The sequence below is a fragment of the Protopterus annectens genome, chromosome 12.part0 (assembly GCF_019279795.1).
Source record: "Protopterus annectens isolate FY-2018-M chromosome 12.part0, PAN1.0, whole genome shotgun sequence".
Classification (NCBI taxonomy): domain Eukaryota; kingdom Metazoa; phylum Chordata; order Ceratodontiformes; family Protopteridae; genus Protopterus; species Protopterus annectens.
In genome coordinates, this window is record NC_056746.1 from 371,896,110 (window position 1) to 371,920,100 (window position 23,991).

At 42.3% G+C, this 23,991-nt stretch overlaps 1 protein-coding gene across 2 annotated transcripts in view; it reads right to left on the reverse strand.

Annotated features, from left to right (window-relative positions):
* The window catches only part of AXIN1 (axin 1), a 1,214,366-nt gene that overhangs the window by 543,376 nt on the left and 646,999 nt on the right, over positions 1-23,991 (reverse strand). For both annotated transcript variants that reach the window (XM_044089473.1, XM_044089474.1), the window contains exon 5: positions 23,125-23,262. In XM_044089473.1, coding sequence (XP_043945408.1) covers positions 23,125-23,262 — 138 coding nt within the window. The remainder of the gene's footprint in view (positions 1-23,124; positions 23,263-23,991) is intronic.

Genomic DNA, 23,991 nt, shown 5'->3' on the forward strand with positions numbered 1-23,991 from the left:
AAAGCCTGCTCGGGATCTGGAGTATAATGGCAGGTTGTAGTGTTTGGTAAATGTATGCACGGAGCTCCATGTAGCAGCCTCTAGAATATCTTTTGTAGCCACTCCTCTTAGAAAGGCTGTGGATGTGGCCATAGCTCTGGTGGAGTGTGGTCTAATATTAGCTGGCACACTTTTTCCATGAAAAGAATAACAGAATCTGATGCAGTGTCCAATCCATTTTGAGACAGTTTGTTTGGTGACTGCTTTCCCTTGCACTCCAGCAGCATAGGCTACAAACAGTTGGTCAGACTTCCTGGTGGACTTTGTTCTGTCCAAGTAATAGCGTAGTTGTCTGTGAATGTCTAAAGTATGCAGCAACCTTTCCCCTTTATTTTGAGGATTAGGAAAGAAAGCAGGCAGGTGAATTGCTTGGTTTAGAGACACACTGGATATCACCTTAGGCATGAATGAAGGATTGGTCCTAAGGGAAACTCTGTCCTGATGAAAGATGATAAAGGGAGGAACTGCCATGAGGGCCTGTATCTCCGAGACTCTTCTTGCTGAAGTGACTGTCAACAGGAAAACCATTTTCCAAGAGAGAAATTGCATTTCTGAAGATGCTGTTGGTTCAAAAGAAGGAAGAGTTAATTTTTCCAAGACATAATTGAGGTCCCATGCAGGAATTGGTAGCTTCCTTGGAGGTTTGATATTCTTTATGCCTCTTAGAAACTGTCTTAGCAAAGGATGCGAGAACACAGGTGGATCACATTTGTAATGTGCTGAGATAGCTGAAGCGTGGATTTTGATGGAAGAGTATGAGAGGCCACTGTGAAACATTTCTGTCAAGTATTCCAATATCTGAGGTATGTTCACCAATGATGCATCCTGGCCCTTGTTGACATTCCAGATGGTGAATCTCTTCCATTTGGCCGAATAGGTTTTTCTGGTGGAAGGTCTGCGTGCCTCCAGCAAAATTTCCTGAACTTTTTCAGAGAGTGAGTCATGGGTCTGAGTCATGGAACTCTCCAAGCTGTTAGCTTTAGGGTTTGCAGGTTCTGATGAACAGTCTTGTAACTGTGTTGAGTCAGGAGCAGAGGCCATTGAGGCAAGGGCCACGGTTTGGAGTGAGTTATGCTCAATAGTAGTGGATACCAGTGTTGCCTTGGCCAGTCTGGAGCTATCAAGATTCCTCTTGGCTGTTCTGCCTTGATCTTCAGTAACACCTTGGTGAGCAAAGGTAGAGGAGGGAATGCATAAATTGTTAGAGCATTCCAGCTGAAGGAAAGAGCATCCGTTCTCCAAGCTAGAGAATGGTGTATCCTTGTGCAGAACCTTTCCAGGTGATGATTGAGATGAGATGCAAAGAGGTCTATGTCTGGTCTTCCCCATGCAGATGCTATTTGCGAAAATGCGTGGGTGTAGCATCCATTCGTGTGGATCCAAGAAATTTCTGCTCAATCTGTCTGCCAGAACATTGTCCTTGCCTGGAACAAACTGGGATTGCAAGTAGATGTTCAGTTTCAGGGACTTTTCCCAAAGAATCATTGTTAGTCTGCAAAGGGGGTAGGAATGAGTGCCCCCTTGTTTGTTTATGTACCACATGACAGTGGTGTTGTCTGTTCTTATTAGCAGATGACCTTGTTGAAGAGATTTTCCAAAGGCTTCTATTGCATGTATCACTGCCAACATCTCTTTTTGATTTATGTGCTGATGCATCTCCATGGGAGTCCATTGCCCTTGAATGCATCTGCCGTCCATGTGCGCCCCCCTATCCAAGGTCTGAGGCGTCTGTTGTAATAGTCTGGCTTGTTGGAGGTTTGTTGAAAAGCATGCCTTCGTTTAAGTGACTTGCTTGAGCCCACCACAAAAATTCCCTTTGCAGGCATGGTATGAGTGGTATTATGTCTTCTAGGTTGTGGCTGTGTTGCGACCACAAGCTTTTTAGGTACCATTGCAGCTTTCTCATGTGTAGTCTTGCCAGATGGATTAGAAGAATGCAAGATGCCATGAACCCCAGGGCCTGCAAGGTCTTCCTTGCGGTCAGGTGGGTTAATTTTGCTAGGCCTCTGAAGTAAGCTGGTGGGTTAATTTTGCTAGGCCTCTGAAGTAAGCTGTTAAATGTTCTTGTTTCTCCTCTGTGAGGAAAGCCATTTGTAGCTGTGTGTCCAGTTTTGCTCCTAGAAATATAATCTCTTGGGGTGGCAGTAATCTTGATTTTTGAATGTTGACTGTGTATCCCACAGCCTGCAGCAATTGAATGACGTAATCCAAGTGTCTTATCAAGGTCTGTTTGCTGTCTGCTTGTATTAGGCAGTCGTCCAGGTAAGGGTATATTTGAATCCCTTGGAGTCTGCAATGTGCCACTACTGATGCCAGGCATTTCGTGAATACTCTGGGCGCAGTAGATAAGCCAAACGGCAATGCTGAGAATTGATAGTGCTCTGTTCCTGCAAGAAATCTGAGGTATCTTCTGCAACTGTGTCTGATAGGGACATGCAGGTATGCCTCCTTGAGGTCCAGAGTAACCAGCAAAGACCCCTTGCCCAGCATGGGAAGAAGTTGCTGTAACGTCAGCATCTTGAATTTTGGCACCATGAGAAAAGTATTTAGAACGGACAAGTCCAATATAGGCCTCCATTGTTTTTCTTTTCTTGGAACAAGGAACAGTCTTGAATAAAATCCCTGGCCTTGTTCCCGAGGAGGAACCTTCTCTATTGCTTTTATTTGTAACAGCTTTGAGACTTCTACGAGTGCCTCTGCCCTTTGATTTTGTGGCAGGTTTGGCATGCCTTGTCCTGTTGGTAAGGTATGGAAGTGGAACCTGTAACCTCTGTCTATTATGTCCAGAATCCAATTGTCCTTTGTTATAATGTGCCAGTTTTTTGAGAATAGAGATAATTTTCCGCCTATAGGTGCTTCTCTTTGAGCCTTGGTAGGCGGAGTGAAAGGTAAGTCATTGTGATTGTCCCTGTGGTGCAGGTGTACTACCTGTGCCATTTCTTTGATTTTGTGGTTGCCATTGGTGTCCCCTGTAGGAGCCTCTGTATTGCCCTCTACCTCGTGCATGCCTGCTCTTTCCCCTTTGGAACTTGTCAGAGTCTGGAAAGGACCAATTCTTTGAAGGCCAATTCCGGCTGAACCTTGGGGGCTGAACTTGGAGGAAATCCTTTACTGTTTGAACTGATTTTGCCTTTTCTTCAATAGATTTCAACACATCCTGAGCATTAGCTCCAAAAAGCTTCTGTTTATCCAGAGGTGCATCCAGGAGCTTTACTTTAACATGATCTGGCAACGGCTGTTCTTTCAACCAAGCATGTCTACGGATAACAGCCCCTGTCATAGCTGCCCTACATGAAGCCTCCAATGCATCATAACCACACTGTAGAAAATGATTACTAACCTGCTGGGTATTATGAACCAAATCCTGCAATGCCTTTCTATCTATAGGCTCAGGAGAGGCTATCTTTTTCTGCAAATCATCCAGTAAATAATCCTGGTACTGAAACATATGAAAAAGACAGTTAAGAGACCTCATGGCAAGGGTGGTAGAGGTATAGACTTTTTTACCCCATCTCTCCAGGGACCTTGCTTCCCTGTCAGCAGGCAGTGGATTCCTGGCTGAGGAGGTAGCCACTCCTTTGGCGCCCTGTGAAACAGTTTCTAGATCCACAGAGTGGGCCTTAAAGAGATGCTTGTGAGTGTCAGGGACCCTATAATATCGGTCTGGCTTGACAGGAGCAGGAGGGAGAGAATCAGGGGAAGCACTGGAGTCGGAGAAAACATCATCCAGGACATCCAAAACTGGCGGAATAGCTAAAGGTCTGTGCTGGGGTAACTTAAGGAAGGTACGTAGCCTTTTCCTGGAATCAGAAAATTCCTGACCCTGCCACTTAAAATGCTCCCTCATGGAGTGGAGGACTTCACCGAAAGAAAAATCCTCTGGAGGGGAGGCAGAGGAATAGATTCCTCAGCATCAGAGTCCTCATAGGCCTGGAAGGATTCTTCTTGGGTTTCTGAATGCTCTGAATCCCCAGAGGCTTCATCTGAAGAGAGGTTGTCTGCCTGCTCAGTTCTAGGCCTTTTTTCTGCAGGCGGCTGAGAACCTCTGTCTGGGTGAGGCTGAGACCCCCTAATAAGAGAAATAAGATCTGCAACCAGAGACATGATTTGTTTGTCAAAAGAAGGAGCCTGAGAAGCAGGCTTGGGATGGGCCTTGGCCTGGCTGGCGGCCTTAGCACGTGCAAAGGCCTTGATTGACATGGATACAGGAGGCCTAGCTGCCCCACGTGCAGGGGTAACTTTGTCCACTGGAATGGTGTCGGGTAGATCCAGAACTTTGGTTTCCGGAGGAAAATCAACAACCGGCACCGGAGTAGCCTCCGAGACCGAGGGATGAGTTAACGCAGTGTCGTCGGCCTGGAGTGGTTGAATTACCGCTTCCGATGGGACCGAAGTACTCGCGGAGGGCTTAGGCATTATATCGGTGGAAGCCGCGGGCCGAGGATGTCGGTCCCGGTCCTTTCGTTTTTTGGAAGTTTGTGCTGTCGGTTGTTCCGACGGCATGTTGTAAGCGTAAGATTCACCAAAAACGTCTTCGGCAAACTCTGCCCGGCGCCTGAGAATGCGCTTATTAAAGCAAGCACAGGCCGAGACGTTGTGGTCTGGGCCCAGGCAAGGGAGGCAGTAAGAATGAAAGTCCTTATGAGGTATTTGTTTACCACAAGACAAACAATTATTAACTTTCTCAATTTGTTCTGACATCGGCTGAGGCAAGAAAAAATGTTCCCCAACGGGGTACTTAGCTTTTAGATGACTTCGGTAACTGAAAACACAGGAGCTGACTGACCGGCACTTGCGAACTGCTTCTGCTTCGGGCACCGCGCGGCAAGAAAGACTGAAGAAGATGGCGTCGGCTGATGCCTTTATACTCCAGCTGCTCTGACGTCGGGGAGGAGGTGACATCGGCCGACGCCGGACCCAGACTTTGGAATCTGGCTGACCGAAGGGCTGCCTGAGGCAGGACAACCCATATGTCAGGACTGCAGTTGCATTCTTGAAGGACATCTTTCTGTTCCCGTCTGCATGGGTGTCATGAAGTTTGTTACTTCTGACTTGAGTAGCATGAAGTTGGCTTTGGAGAAGTTTTTTATGGTGGTTTCTTTACTGGGGGGTGGGGGTGGGATGTGGATGTTAAGGGTGAATTTTGTATTGAATTCAATATCATGTACGTCTTCATCACAGAAGAACTGCCCATTTTATCTTTGCATAATGTCACTGCAGAACAATTTGTATCAAGATGTCTTAAAAACTATCTGTGTAATGCACCTTTGTAAATAATTTGCTCTGTCATGATTACCATAAATGCACCTTCTGGACCTTTTCTCCTTCGGCATCTGCTAAAATGGGCTTTGACCATTTGGACTTTCTCAGTCAGCACATTTTAATTTACATTTTGTTGACCGTTTAATTGTTTCAGTAGAACCCTGACAAGGTATTCATACTGACTTTCAGAAATCTGGCTAGGGCACTGGGAAACTTCCCCTACTTTTTGGAGCTGCTAGGTGGCCCCAGAGGGCTCCTAAAGCAAGTAAGAGGCCTAAGGAAAGCAGCAGCATGGAGGAAGGATTGTTTGGAGGTGGAAAATGAGAATTTTTAGAAAGAAGTTATTCTATATGGAGCATCAGAATGTAAACAAAGATTCCTGCATGGTGGATGATACAAATAAGCAGTACTTAGATGTCTCAATGGAGAAGGAAGCAAACAAATCTGTTAAAGTACTGAAGATACTAGAATTGGCATCAGGAGGCGTTGTAGAGGATATTCTGTTCAAAATAATCAAGCAAGATAACCCCAGATGACAGCTCTACTGTTTCATGGGGTGAGATAGCAGATAACTTTTTTGGAAGTGTTGAGCATGGTGGTAATGTGGAGAAGAAACCAGGTGATGTGGCAGCACAGAATGCGGCAGTTAAAAATTATTCAGCAGTGACAGTAAAATAGGAAAAACAATGACAAACTGAGGTGGTGTCTGATTTTGTAGAAGCATAAAATGCAGTAACTAAAACATATGCAGCAGTGATGGGCAGAAAATGACAGCAGCAATAAAAAAGAAGTTATGTACTTACCATAACGTTCCATCTGTGTTGTCCATTTTCATTTTTCAACTGATGGGTTCAGATCTGATACTCTGATCCAGCTCGGCCATTACTAAAGCTCGTGGGAACCAAAAAGCTCTCAAGCCTCTCCCTTACCCATAATGCACCAACCTTAAGTTACCTCAGATCTTGTTTGCTAATTTTACTAAAAGAAGTATGTATCAATATGTGTAAATAAAGGATACATAAAGGTGTGCGTGTGTCCTAGAGAGAGAACCATGTCAGCAGCTCAAATAAAAGGACTGTGTAGTCCTTATAATAGGTCAATTATCTAGAGGTTTGTAGACATAATGGATGGGGTTAGAGGGTGGGAAGTTGAGGAAGAATGAAAATGGACAACCCAGATGTAACAGTATGGCAAGTACATAACTTCTTTATCTGACGTCAATTGGTGGGACAGAGTCCCCAGCTACCTATAATCTCAGGTGGACTCTAAGGAATGATATTCCTGAATACAGTTGAACCATATGATGCTTGACCCTCAGAAACTAGAGACCTTACCAGTTGTGGTTTGGTAATACCAAATTTGTTAAAGATAAATGGAATACAATCAGTTGGCCATCTAGCTAAAAACACTTTTCCAACTGGTTTACCCAATTTCAATTTGGCAAAAGAAACAAACAACGGGTCCATTCTTCTGATCTCTTTTGTTCTGCGTAGGTAAGAACACAAATGTCTCTGAACATCCAATAAATGCAACATGTATTCACCCTTGTTTACTAAAAAGTTAGAAAAGAATACTTGTAAACTGGTTGATATTAGATTCTGACACCACCTTGGGAAGGAAAGAGGCAATTGTTCGTAGCGTCACTCAATCCTTATGAAAAACACAAGTATGGAGGTTTCGAAAAGAAGGCTTGAACATCTTATACACGTCTAGTAGAGGAAATGGCTACTATAAGAAACAACAAAAGATCAGACAGCACATAAACACAGCCAAAAATGTAATAACAAAGAAAACTGTAGTCCAAATAAGCCCAGGATCCAAAAAAGAGAACATAGCAATTAACAATAAAAAATCTGATAAGTGCTTTCACACTTATTCAGTGCTTCATCAGACCATACTAACTCAAAAAAGTTCTAAACATTAAATATATAACACTACCAATCAATTTCTAAAACAAATTCAAACAAACCAAACAGTGGTCAGCATCAATAAAACATTTAAACTATCTAAAAAGAACTCTGGCTTTGAGAGTGGGCTTTAAAGAAACCCTACCATTTAAACCAGGATATTTACCTACCTGGAATCTTATAATCCAATAAAGTTCATGATTCTCTGTAAAGTTAATAAGGTCACTTTTACGTTGATTCTCAACAATATTTTTTATTGCCTTGAAGCTAAACAAATTGTTCGCATCCATATGCCATGTAATGTTTAGCTACGGCATTCTGTGAATCTCCAGTGCATATACAGTACCTGTGATCCCTAATACATTCCATTAATGAACAATTCATCCTGCCAACATAGAAGTGGGGACAAGCTCTACAGCTGTCTAAATAAACTACATTTCTAGTTTGACAATTTGCACTGGTATTAAATCTAAAACCAACCAGTGTTACTGGATGCGTAAAGGAAGAGAGCATATCAATAAAGGGACAGAAGTTACATTTATAACAGCACTGCATCCCTATCAAACCCATGGAGTTCTTCACCCTCTTAGGATTATTGTAACAGAGCTGCATCTTCAACGATTTCTTGTTTTTAAAAATAAAGTTAAGCTTCTCTCCTACTACTGCCCTAACATGATCATCTACAAGTAAGATAGACCAAGTAGATCTAATAATCTCCAAATGAGACGTTTTCTGGAGTTGATAATGGGGACCCTTCATCTTCACTGAAGTCTGTATCATTGGTGACCATCTCTTGAGCAAAGTCTGAGTGCCTCCTTTTGCACCTCCTCTTCCTAGGGACCTCCTTGGTGGGGTGTTCTGGGGAGGTGTCAGAAGAGACTGTAATACCCTGCTGGGTAGTCTGGAGGTCTCAGGCTGGCTGACCCTGTGGCATCGAGTGGTGAGGCTTTGGGCGCAGTAGCATCATGGTGGATTGGAAATCTGATGGGGCTGGATCCTTCAGTCCTGTGGAAGCAAATAAAACCATCTTCACAACCTCAAAGCCTGACCACTCTGAGAAGAGAAATGACCTTGGATCCGAGAAGGCAGGCTTTCAGACTGTAACTCTCTCTCCCACCACGAAGGCAGTCTTCCTGAGGAGGAAGTTGGAGCCTCTCTATCCAGTGCTGAAGGGCCAAGGCATAGAGACTGCTCTGAAAATTTCGGAGTTGACTCCAATGCCTCTGCTCAGACATGGAGGCTCCAGATCTGAAAAAGTTGGAGCCAAGGTACTCAGAGTCCATTTTGGATCTGATGATAAGGTAATTGTTTTCTCGTAGTAACTTAAAAGTTAAAAAAAAATATGTTAATTCACAGTTTTGAACTGATGCAGTTGAAGGGAATGTTAAAAAATCCATGCAGAGTTTGTGTGAAACTGTTGACAACACTGTAAAAGTAAGAGAAGAGAGAAACTTATAGAATGGAAGATAGAGGTTGGAAGCTGGTCTGAAATGTGAAAAAAAAACATGGTGAAACTCCTGCCAAGTGTTACTTTGTGGATGGGCATAGAGGGACATTATAATATGCTTGCCAGTGTGAATCATGTTTCTTTGGTGGAGAATTTTCTCACTTAATTAATAATTTTGACCAGGTACAATGTAACCAGTGTGGGGAGAAAGGACATACACAGCAAAGCAGTGTCTGCCTGAATGTAGGTTGTGTAAAAAGGACACTTTTGGATAACTGAAAAAGAAGGGAAAGGGGATAGAGAAGAAAATGTACAGGAGGAAGGACAGCAAGAGATTGAGAGACAGGGCGAATTTGGTGAAGAATAGACTGCAGAAGAACAAAAATATGGAGCAGGAAAATGAGGAGCATGTAGGAAGAGCAGTCAGAAGAGGGGATTGACACTAATAATTTTTCCTGAAGTTGTAGCCAGTGAAATACGATTCTGAGGAAGGACAACTATTTGTACATAAACCCAGGAAAAATATTCAATTGAGGAAAGAGTAAAAGAAAATGATAATTAAAAATATTTCCCCTACGCTTAAAAAGGGAAAAGCAAAAATTTAAAATATTTTCTTCAGTAAATGTGAACAGAATTATTAACACATTACAAATGGGAATACTGGAATACTTTGCCAAGTGTGATGTGGATGTAAAATTCTTGGCATTGAAGAAAGACTGCAAACAGAAAAACTGTGGGTTGGAAATATAACAGGGAACTTGGGAAGTGAAAGTTGTTCTGGAGTGGCTGTGTTGTGTAAAAAAAACCCTTAAAAATACTAGATGTAATGTTGGTAAGGATGGGAAGGTTAACTGTTAAGGATGTGAGTTGGAGAAAAGTACAGTTTTGTACCTACCATAAATGTAGATGTTCGAAGATCCACATTGCTGCAGTCCTTACACTTGGGTAGTCCGCTGTCCTCGGTCGGCCCGAATATCAAAGTATTAGGCTGACGTCGGTCAAGGCGCTTAAGACTGACATCAGGACGTCAGGGTACAAATGCGCATGACCGACGTCATATCCTCAGTCTTTTCTTGCCCCAGATGTCAGAAGACCCTAAACAGAAAGGTCAAAACCAAAAGACAGCAAAAAACAACCAACCACCCTTGTACTAACCATATGTACAATATATACAATATACACAATATGTACAACCCACACCACACAACCGCCTCTAACTACAGAGGGGAAGGAGGGAGGGTAAATTGGACTGCAGCAATGTGGATCTTCGAACATCTACATTTATGGTAGGTACAAAACTGTACTATGTTCTTCATCACACATTGCTGCAGTCCTTACACTTGGGTAGAATCCCAAAGCAGAGATAAGGGAGGATGGCAAAGCTATAAAGCAGTAGGAGCTGCCAAAATGCCCTGTAAAATTGCAGTGGCAAAACCAGCCCTCGATTTAGAGTAAAGTGGAAGGTGATAATGCTTAGAGAAAGTATGCACTGAACTCCAAGTAGCTGCCTCCAAAATATCTTTAGTTGCCACCCCCCTTAAAAAAGCTGTAGAAGTGGCAGTAGCCCTAGTGGAATGAGGCCTAATCCCAGCTGGAATCTCCTTACCATGATGGGAATAACAGAAAGCAATACAAAACCCAATCCACTTAGAAATAGTTTGCTTTGACACAGGCTTGCCCTGAGAACCCAAAGCAAAAGAAACAAATAACTGCTGAGACTGCCTGAACCCTTTAGTTCTGCTCAAATAATATCGCAACTGCCTGTGTATATCCAAAGTGTGCAAAATCTTTTCCCCTTTATTTTGGGGGTTTGCATAAAAAGTAGGCAAATGAATAGTTTGGTTTAAAGCCACACTAGAAACCACTTTAGGCATAAAGGAAGGATTAGTATGCAAAGATACCCTATCCTTATGGAAAATTAAGAAAGGCTCAACTGCCATAAGGGCCTGTAATTCAGAAACCCTTCTGCAGAGGTAATGGCCAACAAAAAGCAGTCTTCCATGATAAATATTTCAACTCAGCAGTAGCTGCAGGCTCAAAAGGTTGTAGAGTGAGTTTCTCCAACACAAAATTGAGATCCCAAGCAGGAGTAGGAGCTCTCCGTGGGGTCTTATATTCTTTGCCCTCTAAGGAAATGCTTAAACAAAGGATGAGAAAACAATGGTGGGTCACAGTCATAGTGAGCAGAAATTGCTGCAGCATGAACCTTAATAGAAGAGAAGGACAAACCTTTGTCCAGTAACTCAGTGAGATATTGAAGAGCCACACTTAAATTAGGCTTAGAAACATCAAATGCCTTTGCTGCACTCCAAAATAAAAATCTCTTCCACTTATCTGCGTACACTTTCCTTGTACTAGGCCTTCTGGCCTCCAAAATAACATTCAAAACTTGCTGTGGAAGCTGAGACCCTCCAGGGTTTAAAACAGAATATGCCAGGCTGTCAGGTGAAGAGAGTGAAGTTTGACATTGAGTAAATGACTGTTCTCCTGAGACAGCAGGTGTGGAATCGAAGGTAAAGGCCATGGAGGCTCCCGTACCAGACTTCTCAGTAGTGGGTACCAGTGCTGTCGAGGCCAATCTGGCGCTATTAAAATCATCTTTGGCTTGTCCTGTCTGACCTTCAGAAGTACCTTTGGGAGGAGAGGCAGAGGTGGAAAGGCATACACATGAAGATTGCTCCAATTGAATGAAAGAGCATCCACTTTCCAAGCTGTGGGATGAAACCTTTTTGTGCAAAACTTTGGCAGCTGGTAGTTTAGTGGAGAAGCGAACAGATCTATGTCTGGAGTTCCCCATGACACTGTCAATTTCTGAAATACATGAGGATCCAATTTCCACTCGTGGGATCCATAATTTGTCTGCTCAACACATCTGCTAAGGAGTTCTGTGCTCCCGGCAGAAACCTTGCCTGAAGATTTAGCTGTAAACTGAGAGCAGTCTCTCACAAAATCATTGCTTGTCTGCATAGAGGATAGGAATGCGTTCCCCCTTGCTTGTTGATGTACCACATGACAGTTGTGTTGTCTGTTAGAATCAACACCTGCCCTGGAAGAAGTAAATCCTTGAAAGCTATTAATGCAAATTGGACTGCTAACATCTCCTTCAAGTTGATATGTAGATGCAGAAGTCTGGCAGGCCACGTGTCTTGTATCCACTTTCCATTTAGATGAGCTCCCCAAGCTTTGTCTGAGGCATCTGTCGTTAGAATCTGACTTGCCTCTGGCGGGTCACAGAGAGTCCCTTGTTTAGGTGACATTCCTGAGCCCACCACAAAAATTCCTTTTGAATGCAAGGTATTATCTGAATGACAGTGTCCATATCTTGGCAGTGCTGTGTCCATACATTTTGAGATACCATTGTAGCTTCCTCATATGCAGTTTGGCATTGGGAAGCACCAGAATACAAGATGCCATGAACCCCAAGGCTTGAAGGACTGTCCTTGCAGTCAGCCTGGACTGATGAGACAATTGATGGAAATAAAGAGAAAGATTCTTTTGTTTGTCCGGGGTCAAAAGGCCATCTGGGATGCTGTATTCAGTCTCACACCCAGAAAGCACATGTCCTGAGAGGGTACTAGACTGGACTTTATTTCGTTCACAGAATACCCCAGGCATCTTAGCACTGCTATCACATATTGCAAATGATGAAGAAGTTCGTCCTTTCCTTGGGCCAGAATCAGGCAATCGTCCAAATAAGGATAGATTTGTATTCCTCTTAGCCTGAAGAAAGCAATCACTGGAGCCAGAACCTTCGTGAACACTCTGGGTGCAGTAGATAAGCCAAAGGGCAATGCAGAGAACTGATAATGAGAAGTCCCAGCTCACGCAGATACTTCCTGCAACTTAGCCTGATAGGAACATGAAGGTAAGCCTCCTTGAAATCCAGAGTCACCATCCAGTGATCTTTGCCCAGCAGAGGTAAAAGCTGTTGTAACGTCAACATTTTGAACTTGGGAATGTCCAGATAAGTGTTGAGGATAGATAAATCCAAAATTGGTCTCCACGTGTTCCCCTTCTTTGGTACTAGGAACAGGCGAGAATAAAATCCTAGGCCCACTTCTGACAGAGGGACCGGTTGTATGGCCCCTATTTGGAGCAGCAGAGAAATTTGTTTGTGAGCCTCTAGTCTTTGCTGAGGAGGAACGTCCGGCATGCCTTTGAAAGGAGGCAAGGTATGGAAATAAAACCTGTAACCTTGGTGTATGATATCCAGTACCCATTTGTCTTGGGTAATCAAAGTCCAATTTTCCCTGAAGAGTGCCAACCTTCCTCCCAAAGGTGCTGCCAGGCAAGAAGGATCTGGCAGCTGAAAAGGTAGGTCATTGGGCCTGTTTACGAAAGGACTGGCCCCTGCCCTCACCTGAAGATTGTGCAGGAGAACTCCCTGTTCTAGGTCTGAAGGAGCTCTGAGCTCTACCCCTACCACGTCTAGATCTACCCCTAGACTGTGAATCATAAGAAGGGTATGTCCACCCCTTAGCAAGCCAATTCCTACTAAACTGGAGGCTGGACTTGCAAAAATCTTTAACAGTCTGCATAGACTTAGCCTTGTCTTCCATTTTCTTCAAGACTGACTCAACAGGTGAACCAAACAACACATCAGACTGTAAAGGAGCATCCAAAATCCTTGTCTTAACATGTTCAGATAAATTCTGATCCCTCAGCCAGGCGTGCCTGCAAAGAACTGACCCAGTGGCAGCCACCCTAGACGAGGCCTGTACAGCATCAAAACCACATTGTAAAGAATGCTTACCCACCTGTTCAGAGACATGCACTAAATCTTGTAATTCCTTACACTCAATGCCTTCCGCCAGAGCATCTACCTTAGACTTCAGTTGAGAAAGAAGATAGTTCTGATATTTCAACATGTGAAACTGGCAATTCAAAGCCCTCATAGCTAAGGTGGAAGAAGTATAGACTTTCTTTCCCCATCTATCCAAAGCTCTGGCCTCTATCTGGAGGAACCGGATTTTTTACAACAGAGGCCTTGACACCCTTAGGTCCCTGACTAACAGTTTCTGGGTCCGCCCTAGGACTCTTATAAAGATATTTATGAGCCTCAGGCACCCTATAATACCTATCCGGTTTAACAGGAGCAGGAGGCAAAGAATCAGGATTAAGTGAAGCCTCCGCAAACACATCTTCCACAACATCCAGAACAAGAGGTATAGCCAAAGGCCTATGCTGGGGCAAAAGCAAAAACTCCCTAAGCCTTTTCCTGGAATCAGAGAAGTCCTGACCTTCCCACTTAAAATGCTCCCTCATGGAATGAAGAGTCTCTGAAAATGAAAAATCCTCTGGAGGAGAAGCAGAAGGGGAGGAATCATCTGCATCAGAATCAGAATAAGGAGAGTACTCCTGCAAGTCTTCAGCCGAAGACTCTGAAACATCTGAAGGCTGCTCAAAACTCCCCAACTCTGGTTCCACCCTAGGCCTCTTATCTGGAGGGGGCAAAGAACCTCTAATCAAAGAAATTAAATCTTCTGCCATTTTAAGCATGTGCTTCTTGGGCACAGATCCTGAAGAACTAGGAGTGACACCAACAGAAGCTAAACCTGGCCTGCCTCTGGGAGAAGCCTTAGAAACAGAAGGAGAGGGCCTAACCACCCTAGGAAGGGAGGGGAGTACAGTAACCTGAGAAGCCCCTTCAGCCTGACCTGCCTCCTGAGAGGCCACATCCTGCAATAACAAAGTCTCCCCCGGGGACTCCAGAGAAGCCTCCGGCGGAACCGCCGGTTCCACCGACACCTCTAAAGAATCGGCGTCCGGTACGGACGACTCTTCTTGCCTGGGTTTAGCTGCCTTGTCTTTGCGCTTCTTCGAAGAAGCGGGCGTCGGAGCATCCGACGGCATCTTATAATTACACCGCTTCCCAAAGACCAACCTGGCACAATCTAACCTTCGCTTAATAGTGCGCTTATTGAACCTAGCACAAAAGCGACACCCAACAACGTCGTGCTCAGGCCCCAAACAAGGAATACACAAAGTATGATAATCTCTATGCGGTATCTGTTTCCCACAAGAAATACAGTTATTCACTTTTTCTGACATCCGGTAAACCACTGAGGCAAGAAAAAACTAAAATATTCCCCAACGGGGTACTTAGCCAACTTTGACTCGGTCTGAAACTCCGAATTCGAAAAATTTCAGAACGCCGAACGGCACTTGCAACGCTGCTTCTGCATCGGACCATGCGGCAAAAAAGACTGAGGATATGACGTCGGTCATGCGCATTTGTATCCTGACGTCCTGATGTCAGTCTTAAGCGCCTTGACCGACGTCAGCCTAATACTTTGATATTCGGGCCGACCGAGGACAGCGGACTACCCAAGTGTAAGGACTGCAGCAATGTGAGATGAAGAACATTCATGTTTATAGAATTACAGCATTATATGCATATGTAACTAGCAAGGAAAGAAAGCATGCTTCAAATATTAGACAATGTGGTTAACGTGAAAATTAGAACTGCAGGGGACTTTAATTGTGATTTAAGGAGGATATGTTAAAAAAATACAGGAAGTGATAAAATGTGGTAAATTAGCTGTGTGGAACAAAAGTCAGTGGATTTGTAGAAGGGGACACAATCTGAAATTGATTATTTTGTACTATTGGAAGCCTTGGTGGTATCAGATTATAACATGGTTGTAATGGGTTTTTCAGACCTCTTAGCGATATGGATGGAGTTAGTGGAAGGAAGGGAGTATATTAAAATAGGAAAGGGAATTAAAGGAATAAATGAGAAATTATGTGATGAAACTGGGAAGTGGGAAGTACTGCAGTTATGGAAGGATCACTAACCATAAAGGACTTCTTTAAAAACTGGTCTGAATAAATTTTTTTTTCTTTTTCCAATGGCAGAATGATATAAGAAAGGAAGAGAAAGTGAAGTTTGGAGAAATGTATTACTGAGTTTAGAGAACAATACAAGAGAGTATTATGATATGGAAAAAGAAATACAAAAAACTGAGAGAAAATTACAGCTTTACTGTTTAGGCAGAGATATTGTTTACAAGGAAGAAGGTATCCACATATTTGGTTAAATAGTAAAGGAGGATATCACTTTAATGAGGGAATTGAAAAGTGTAAAGGAGAGATAAAAAGAAGGCAAGAGCAAATTATCAGCATTATAGAACTGCACTTGGAAAAAATGTATGAGAGTAAAAAATAGAAAATAAGAGGGAATGGAAATTAAAAAAAAAAAAATCCAGAAAGAGGTAAGGACGAATTTGAAAAATAAATTACTATTACTGAATTGGATGAAGTATAAAAGTACATGTTAATTCAGTACCAGGCCTAGATGAAAAAATGGTATGGAATGTACAAGAAATTGATGGATTGGAAAAGAGAATACTTTGCAAATGTTCTGAATGAAGGGTTGAAGGAATAGTTTATTTATGAAGAGTTACATAGTGGGATACTGAAATTTATATGGAAGAACACGAGAAGAATCAAACAAAAACTGGAGCTTGATCAGATTAAACAACACAGATTATTAACAAATTATGAGAATAATACAGAGGAGAATGGAAGGAAGGATGAGAGAGATTATGGAAGAAAATAAATACGGTATAAAAGGGAAGGGATGTCAAGAACTGCTGCTGGCTGTGAGAAAAACTGTGGATAAGTAAAATGGAGGATGGGAAACTTACAGTGGGTGATATATATATATATATATATATATATAAGCAAGGCATTTGATACAGTTGGACATGACTTATGGGATGTTATATAGAAGTATGGAACATGTAATAAAATTAGGAGTGTGTGTTAGGTCAGCATATTAAAATAATGTGCGTTAGTGAATGGGTGGCTAAAGAAGTATGCTTGAAGTGTGATACAAGACAAATTAGTCCCAAGAAAGGAACATTGTTTGCATTGGTAATAAATGTGATAGAGAGTGAAGTAGCTTATAAATGAAAGATGCTAGATATGTGATGTAAAACGGGGTGGTGATTCCAATGGTTTTGACATATGCAGACTACATAGCTGTAGTTGCAAAGCACAAAATATGGATAAGGGAAATGAGAGTTTGTCTTAGTGGATGATTAAAGGAAATGGGAACAATCCTAAATAAAGATAAAAGTAAAGGTTTGGGTAATGTGGGGAATTAAGGTTGTGTATTTTTCAATGAATGAAGTATCTCTGCTAGGAATACAATTTGGGAAAAATATATAGTTGTGATGCAATGGGGGGCTTGATAAAAGAAATAAAATATGTCTTTTGTGGAGGACATATACATTTGCAGTCAGGAAAGGGTTTATCTGGTGAATTTGGTATTGAGAAAAATAGCATATATATCAAAAGTTTATATGATCCCAGAAAATATGAAAAGGAAACTGTGCACAGGATGTTTTCTTTCATATAGAGTTCAAGATAAAAAACAGAGAAAAGAGTTGTGTTGTATACAAGTGAAGATGAAGGGGGACTGTGGTTACTAAATACAGTTTATTTTGCTTCTTTAAAACTTGTACACAATACTGAAGGGAGTACAGGAAGAGAGTAAAAAAATAATGGCGAGTAAGTACACAAATTCTGTGAGATTATGAGAATAAGAAAAAGGGAAAAGAATGTGTAAATGAAGAAATTAAAAATTAGCAAGAAAAATACTAACACAGGAAATAAAAACTGATGATCTAGAGAATGACAGAAGGATATGGTATAGCAATGTGATAAAACATTATTATTACGCAAATCCAAGGAAAATTTACCAAAAGTGATTAAAGCCATTAAAGTAAGGAAAAAGTGCTGTACCAAGATAGTGGAGTGTCACAATTTCCTATGGAGATTAGTAATAAATAATTTACCAGTAATGGGAATACTGGAGAACCAAATGTAACAAAACAACTCAACAGTTAAATAAAGAGCATCATCAATTAACCATTCAAAACATCCAATGGAAACAAGCACTGAGACATGCATTAAAACAACAGGATGTCATTTAATGAGCCCCCTAGCTTTTAGGATAGGTTTAATGGAAGTTCTGCCATTGATGCCTGGAAACTTATCCGCCTGCATAGTAATGATCCAAGAATGTTCATGGCTTTCCGAGTAGTTCCTAAAGTCACCCCCACGCTTGTCTTGAGTCAAAGTTTCAACGACCCTAAAACCAAAAAGATGGTGTCTGCCATATTCCATGTAATGTTTGGCCAAAGCATTATGCTCAGCAACCTCTGTTATTACTTTTTGAAATCTGCAAAACTGTGAATGCAACTACATAAATAGTTTAAAACTGTAATCTTTAATGATTTTTTTTCAAGTTTTGTAAAATTAGTTAACATTTGTAAAATGCCTAGAGCCCATTCCTTTACAAACTTTAATAAAATAAATACTGGGAAAGTTACCACTTGGGGGATCTGAACTCTTCACAGCAACATGGAAAGGGGTAAGGGAATTACATGGGCAGTATTCGAATTTTACAGAACAAAGGAAATAAGAAAAAGGAAAGTGGACAACTGGGCACCTTCAACTTTACCAAGAGGGTCAACAATGACAACTTGGTACCCAAGTGTACAACTGTGTGTCTGAGAATTTTGGCTGTGGAACTAGTAGCAATAATTGGAGACTATTTTCCAAGATGACAGCTGTCTTCATTTCACAGTCAAGAAACTGACAGTGCTGAGCATCTGCGAGTATCCTGAAAGGTAAAGGGGGGGTTAGGGGGTGGGGTAGGCAGAAAGTACAGCTGTGTACACTTACCATAAATGTAGATGTTAGAGTGTATTCACTGTTGAAGTCATTACATTTGGGGTAATCTGCTGGCAGGTTGCTCTCAGTCGGCCTGATTAACAAAGTCTTGGGTCCTGCGTTGGTTGCTGTCCCTTCTTCCATGACATCAGGTCATCAGGGGTATAAAACATGCAGCCAACGCCATTCTCATAAGTTTTTCTTGCCCTAGATGTCAGGTGCCCCCCAAATGGGGAGCAAAATATATATATCTATATATGCATGTAATTTAGAACACAAAAACTATACCTCCAAATAAAAGCAAATACAACAAAAAGGCTTTTGAGCATAGTAAAAGAAGGAAGAGGTATAAAAAGAGAAAAGTAGGGGGCTGGCAGGTGGGTAACCAGGACTGCAACAGTAAATACACTAGAACATCTACATTCATGGTAAGTGTACACAACTGTACTATGTTCTTTGTGTTTCACTGTTGCAGTCATTACATTTGGGTAGAATCCCAAAGCTATGGTTGGGAGGATGGAATTATACAGCATTAGGAACAGCTATAAAGCCCTGCAGGACAGCAGTGGCAAAGCCTGCTCTGGATTTAGAGAAGAGAGGTAAATGGTAATGTGGTGAACGTACGAACTGAGCTCCAGGTAGCAGCTTCTAGAATGTCTCTGGTAGGAACCCCTCTGAGAAAGGCTGCAGAAGTAGATGCAGCCCTGGTGGAATGGGATCTGATCCCCTTGGGAACAGGTTTACCATGATGCATGTAGCAGAAATGAATACAATGGCTTATCCATTTTGAAATAGTCTGGTTTGAAATAGTATTTCCTTCTGCCCCTGCAGCAAATGCCACCAGTAGTTGCTCAGATTTTCTTAGAGATTTTGTCCTGTTTAAGTATAATCTTAGTTGTCTGTGTACATCCAATGAATGCAGAATCTGTTCCCCCTTGTTCTGTGGATTTGGGAAAAAGGTTGGCAGATGAATGGTCTGATTAAGAGCCACACTAGATACCACTTTAGGCATAAAGGATGGATTGGTCCTGAGCGACACCCTGTCTGGGTAGAAAATAATAAAAGGCTCCACTGCCATGAGAGCCTGTAGTTCTGAAATCCTTCTAGCTGAAGTGACTGCTAAAAGAAAAGCTGTCTTTCAGAGAGAAATTTTATGTCTGCAGTAGCAGCTGGCTCAAAAGGAGGTAGGGTGAGCTTTTCCAACACAAAATGGAGGTCCCATGCCGGAGTTGGTGCTCTCCTGGAAGGTCTTAAATTTTTGGCCCCTCTGAGATACTGCTTTAGCAGGGGATGAGAAAAGAGGGGAGGCTCTGTGTTGTAATGAGCTGAAATGGCAGAGGCATGGATTTTTATGGAAGAGAAAGATAGGCCCTTGTGAAGCATCTCAGTTAAATATTGCAAAATCTGAGGAATATTGGGCATTGCTGTACTTATTCCTTGTGCCTGATCCCAGGCACAGAATCTTTTCCATTTATCAGCATAAGATTTTCTAGTGCTAGGCCTTCTAGCCTTCAAAATGACATCCATCACAGGTTTGCTGAGAGTTGTAACTGGTGAAATTAGTTGATTAGCCATGCTGCAAGATTCAGAGTTTGGAGTTGAGTGTGCAGAATTGGAAATTTTTGCTGAGACAGTAGATAAGGTTGTCTGACGCAGGTACCATGGAGGAAGGTGCGACATATTGCGTAGGAGAGGGTACCAGTGTTGGCGTGGCCAGTCTGGAGCAATTAGAATCATTTTCGGTTTTTCCTGTCTGACTTTTAGTAATACCTTGGAGAGCAAAGGCACAGGGGGAAAGGCATAGACTGATAGGTGTTTCCAGCTGAAGGATAGAGAATCAACTTTCCAAGCTTTTTTGTGATGGCTTCTTGTGCAGAATTTGTCCAACTGATAGTTTTGGGGTGCGGCAAAAAGATCTACGTCTGGGCTCCCCCATTTGCGTGTCAACATGCTGAAGATTTGTGGATCCAATTTCCATTCGTGTGGGTCCATAAGACTTCTGCTTAGTTCGTCTGCCAGAGTATTTTGCTTTCCTGGCAGGAACTGAGCTTGCAGATATATTTGGTAAGCCAAGGCTGTGTTCCACAAAGCCATAGCTAGTCTGCAAAGGGGGTAGGAATGGGTACCCCCCTGCTTGTTTATGTACCACATGACTGTGGTGTTGTCCGTCTTTATCAGTAGTTGTCCTGGATGAAAAAAGTCCTTGAAGGCTGTCAGAGCATTCTGTACAGCTAGCATCTCTTTCTGGTTGATATGCAGGTGCATTTGATTTGGGCTCCATTCGCCCTGAATGCATCTCCCTGCCAGATGTGTCCCCCCCAAGCATAATCTGATGCGTCTGTAGTCAGGGTTTGGTTGGCAGGGGCTGGAATGAATGACAGTCCCTTGCTTTGGTGACAGGCCTCTGCCCACCATAGGAACTCTTGCTGCATGCAAGGAATGATAGGAATCATTGTTTCCAGGCTGTGACAATGTTGACTCCCATAAGCTTTTTAGGTACCACTGAAGTTTCCTCATATGCAGTCTTGCATATGGAATTAGTAGAATGCAGGAAGCCATGAACCCCAAGGCCTGCAGAATTTGTCTTGCATTTAACTGGGTTTTTGTGGCTACTTGTTTGAAGCAAGTCATCAAATTGGATTTGTTTTTCTGGTGTGAGGTATGTCATCTGGGAAGTTGTATTCAAGCTTGCACCCAGGAATGTAATTATTTGAGAGGGTACCAGTTGTGATTTCTTTTCGTTTATGGTGTACCCTAGGTAAGTTAGAAGCCTTTTTACAAATGCCAGATGCTGTAGAAGAGTGTCCTTGTTTTCTGCCTGAATTAGATAATTGTCCAGATAGGGATAAATTTGAATGTTTCTTTGCAAAATGCAATTACTGGTGCCAGGCACTTTGTGAAGACCCTGGGCACAGTAGATGAGCCAAAGGGCAGTGCAAAGAACTGGTAATGCAAACAGCCTGCTTTGAAGCGGAGGTATCTTCTGCAAAATTCCCTGACTGGGATATGCAGGTAAGCCTCTTTTAAGTCTGGAGTTACCAACCAGGCACCTTTGCCTAGCATAGGTAGTAACTGTTGAAGAGTCAGCATCTTGAATTTTGGAATGTCCAGGAATGTATTTAGAATGGATAAGCTCTGAAATGGACGCCATGATTTGTCTTTTCTGGGCACCAGGAAAAGTCTTGAATAAAAAATTTTTGTCCCTTTTCCTTTTCTGGTACTGGCTGAATAGCCCCCATATTCATGAGGAACCCCTGATCAAGGTAATTAAATACTCAGCCATTTTGATCACTTGTTTTTTAGGCATAGGGGCCTGTGCATGTGGTCTAAGAGTCGTTTTTTTAGACATAGAAGTTGATTTTGGCCTAGGTTTTGAAGATGGCATTGGTTTAATATACAAATCTTTAGGCCTGAAAACACCCTCAGAAGCCGGTGCCTGCTCAGCGGCTCTGGACCCATCTAAGGTACAGACATCCACGGGTTCAAGTGTCTCGCAGCATACTGGACTCTGAATGGGTCTCAGTAGAGGCCTGCGAATCAAAAGTAGTGGGTTATCAGGGGCTGTGAAAGCACCTCACGGAGTACCGGCGATTGGCTTAGGAGAAGCTTCGTCGTCGGTTTTGGACCTCGATGGTCTGTCTCTTTCTTTGCGTTTTTTGTGTATTCTGGTAGTCGGATTGCTAGCGGATGACATTTCTGGATAGTTAAATCTTGAGCCAAAATATTTAGATACAAAAATATACCAATGCTTAATAGTGCATTGGTTAAATTTAGCACAAATCCGACAGCAAGGCACGTTGTGGTCAGGGCCTAGGTAAGGAATACAGTACAAATGAAAATCCTTATGAGGTATTTGCTTCCCACAAGTAATACAATTATTAACTTTTACTGACATCGGTAAGGAACAAGAAAAAGTTTCCCCAACAGGTTACTTAGTTTTAGGTTGAGGACTTCGGTTCTGAAATTCGAAAACGAACATTTCTGGAGTCAGCTGACCGGCACTTGCAAACTGCTTCTGCTTCGGCACTGCGCGGCAAGAAAGACTGATGAAAATGGCGTCGACTGCATGCTTTATACTCCTGACGACCTGAAGGGACAGCAACCAACGCAGGATCCAAGATTTTGTTAATCAGGCCGACTGAGGGCAACCTGCCAGCAGATTACCCCAAATGTAATGACTGCAACAGTGACACATGAAAAACATCCAGTGTAATTAACTTATGTGTGTGTGCATGTCTGTGTGTGCAGACACTGAACGGATAAGAAAACAGGCCTAATTTGTAGCATTATGACAATAGTCAACTTACTGAGAATAAACATGCCATCCAATGAAGTAATCTTTTTCAAGTCAAGGAACCAGGAGGCTAAAGCAACATCACAAGCATTAATGCTGGATGTCTTGCTGAAAACTTTGTCAAGGTGCATCATCAATATACAGAATACATCAGCGATCAAGCCTTGACATGCATTCAAGGACTTAATTTCCTTTTCTGTATATAATATAAAATGAGGAGTCAAGTAACTGCCTGAAAAACTCAACTACAGTCTCATCTTACTGGAAACTATACAGGAACTATGCAAAAAATCTTCAGCAAATTCTTGGTTATAGTTCTAATCAAAACTTTTTTCTGGGAGGACTTGAATATGAAGGTATGAGAAATTTTCTGTAACACCTATGCTGGTACACGCCGTATTAAATTTTACTGTTGAATAACGTAAATCCTTCCTATTTAAAAAGCACAGAAATCCTACACTAACAAAATATGCAACATCCATTTTACTTACTGCTCTCACACGTTTCAGCCGCTCTTCTAACTTTTCTTCTGCTTCTCGCTCTCTTAATACTCCCTCTAGACGACTTATCAACTCTGCAGCAAACTTCTCTGGGTCAACATGGATATCCTTTGGTATTCGATATGTACGCTAAGGAACAAAATGATTATCTTAACTCAGTCTCCAAATAGGCAACAGTCACACAATTTACAAATACAGATCAAGACAACAAATGTAGTTTTATACAGTAATTCTACTAATAGAGAGAATTAATTTATTTGTGTACTTACTACTCTCGTCCACTTCAGCCACACTTCTGCTCTTAAAACCCCCTCTTCCAGATCAATCCAACTTTGCAGCAACCTCCTGATAGTCAAAGTAACTCTCACAGCCAACCATACAAGAAAAGATGTGTGCATTATGTGAACAGCTTGAATGAAGCGGCATTTGAAAGTACTCCTGGTAACCCAACCACCCCACTGAAAGTGCAAGTACTAGTACTGCAATATGGAGGCATTTTCAGGGGTTATGCGGTGGTGGTGCTGGGGTAGTGTTGTCGCCGCACAGTAAGATGTTGTCCTGTTCGATTCTCAGCTAAAGCGTCTTCTGTGTGGAGACATGCGTGAATGGGCATACCTTCCTTGAAGGTTGTGCGTCAGAGCTGGCAACTCGGCACGTAAAAATCTACTGCCAATCATTAGCGGACCGGAGTTCTGCTGTGGCGACCCCTAACCGGGAAAAGCCGAAAGACACAACAACAACAACCTGCAGGAATTGGAAGCATTTCTACATAACTCTTCAGTAAGTAACTGTAAGGACATTTTTCTCCTATGGAATAGAATATTTTTTGTGTGATGCAAGCAGCTCAAATGCAGCAAC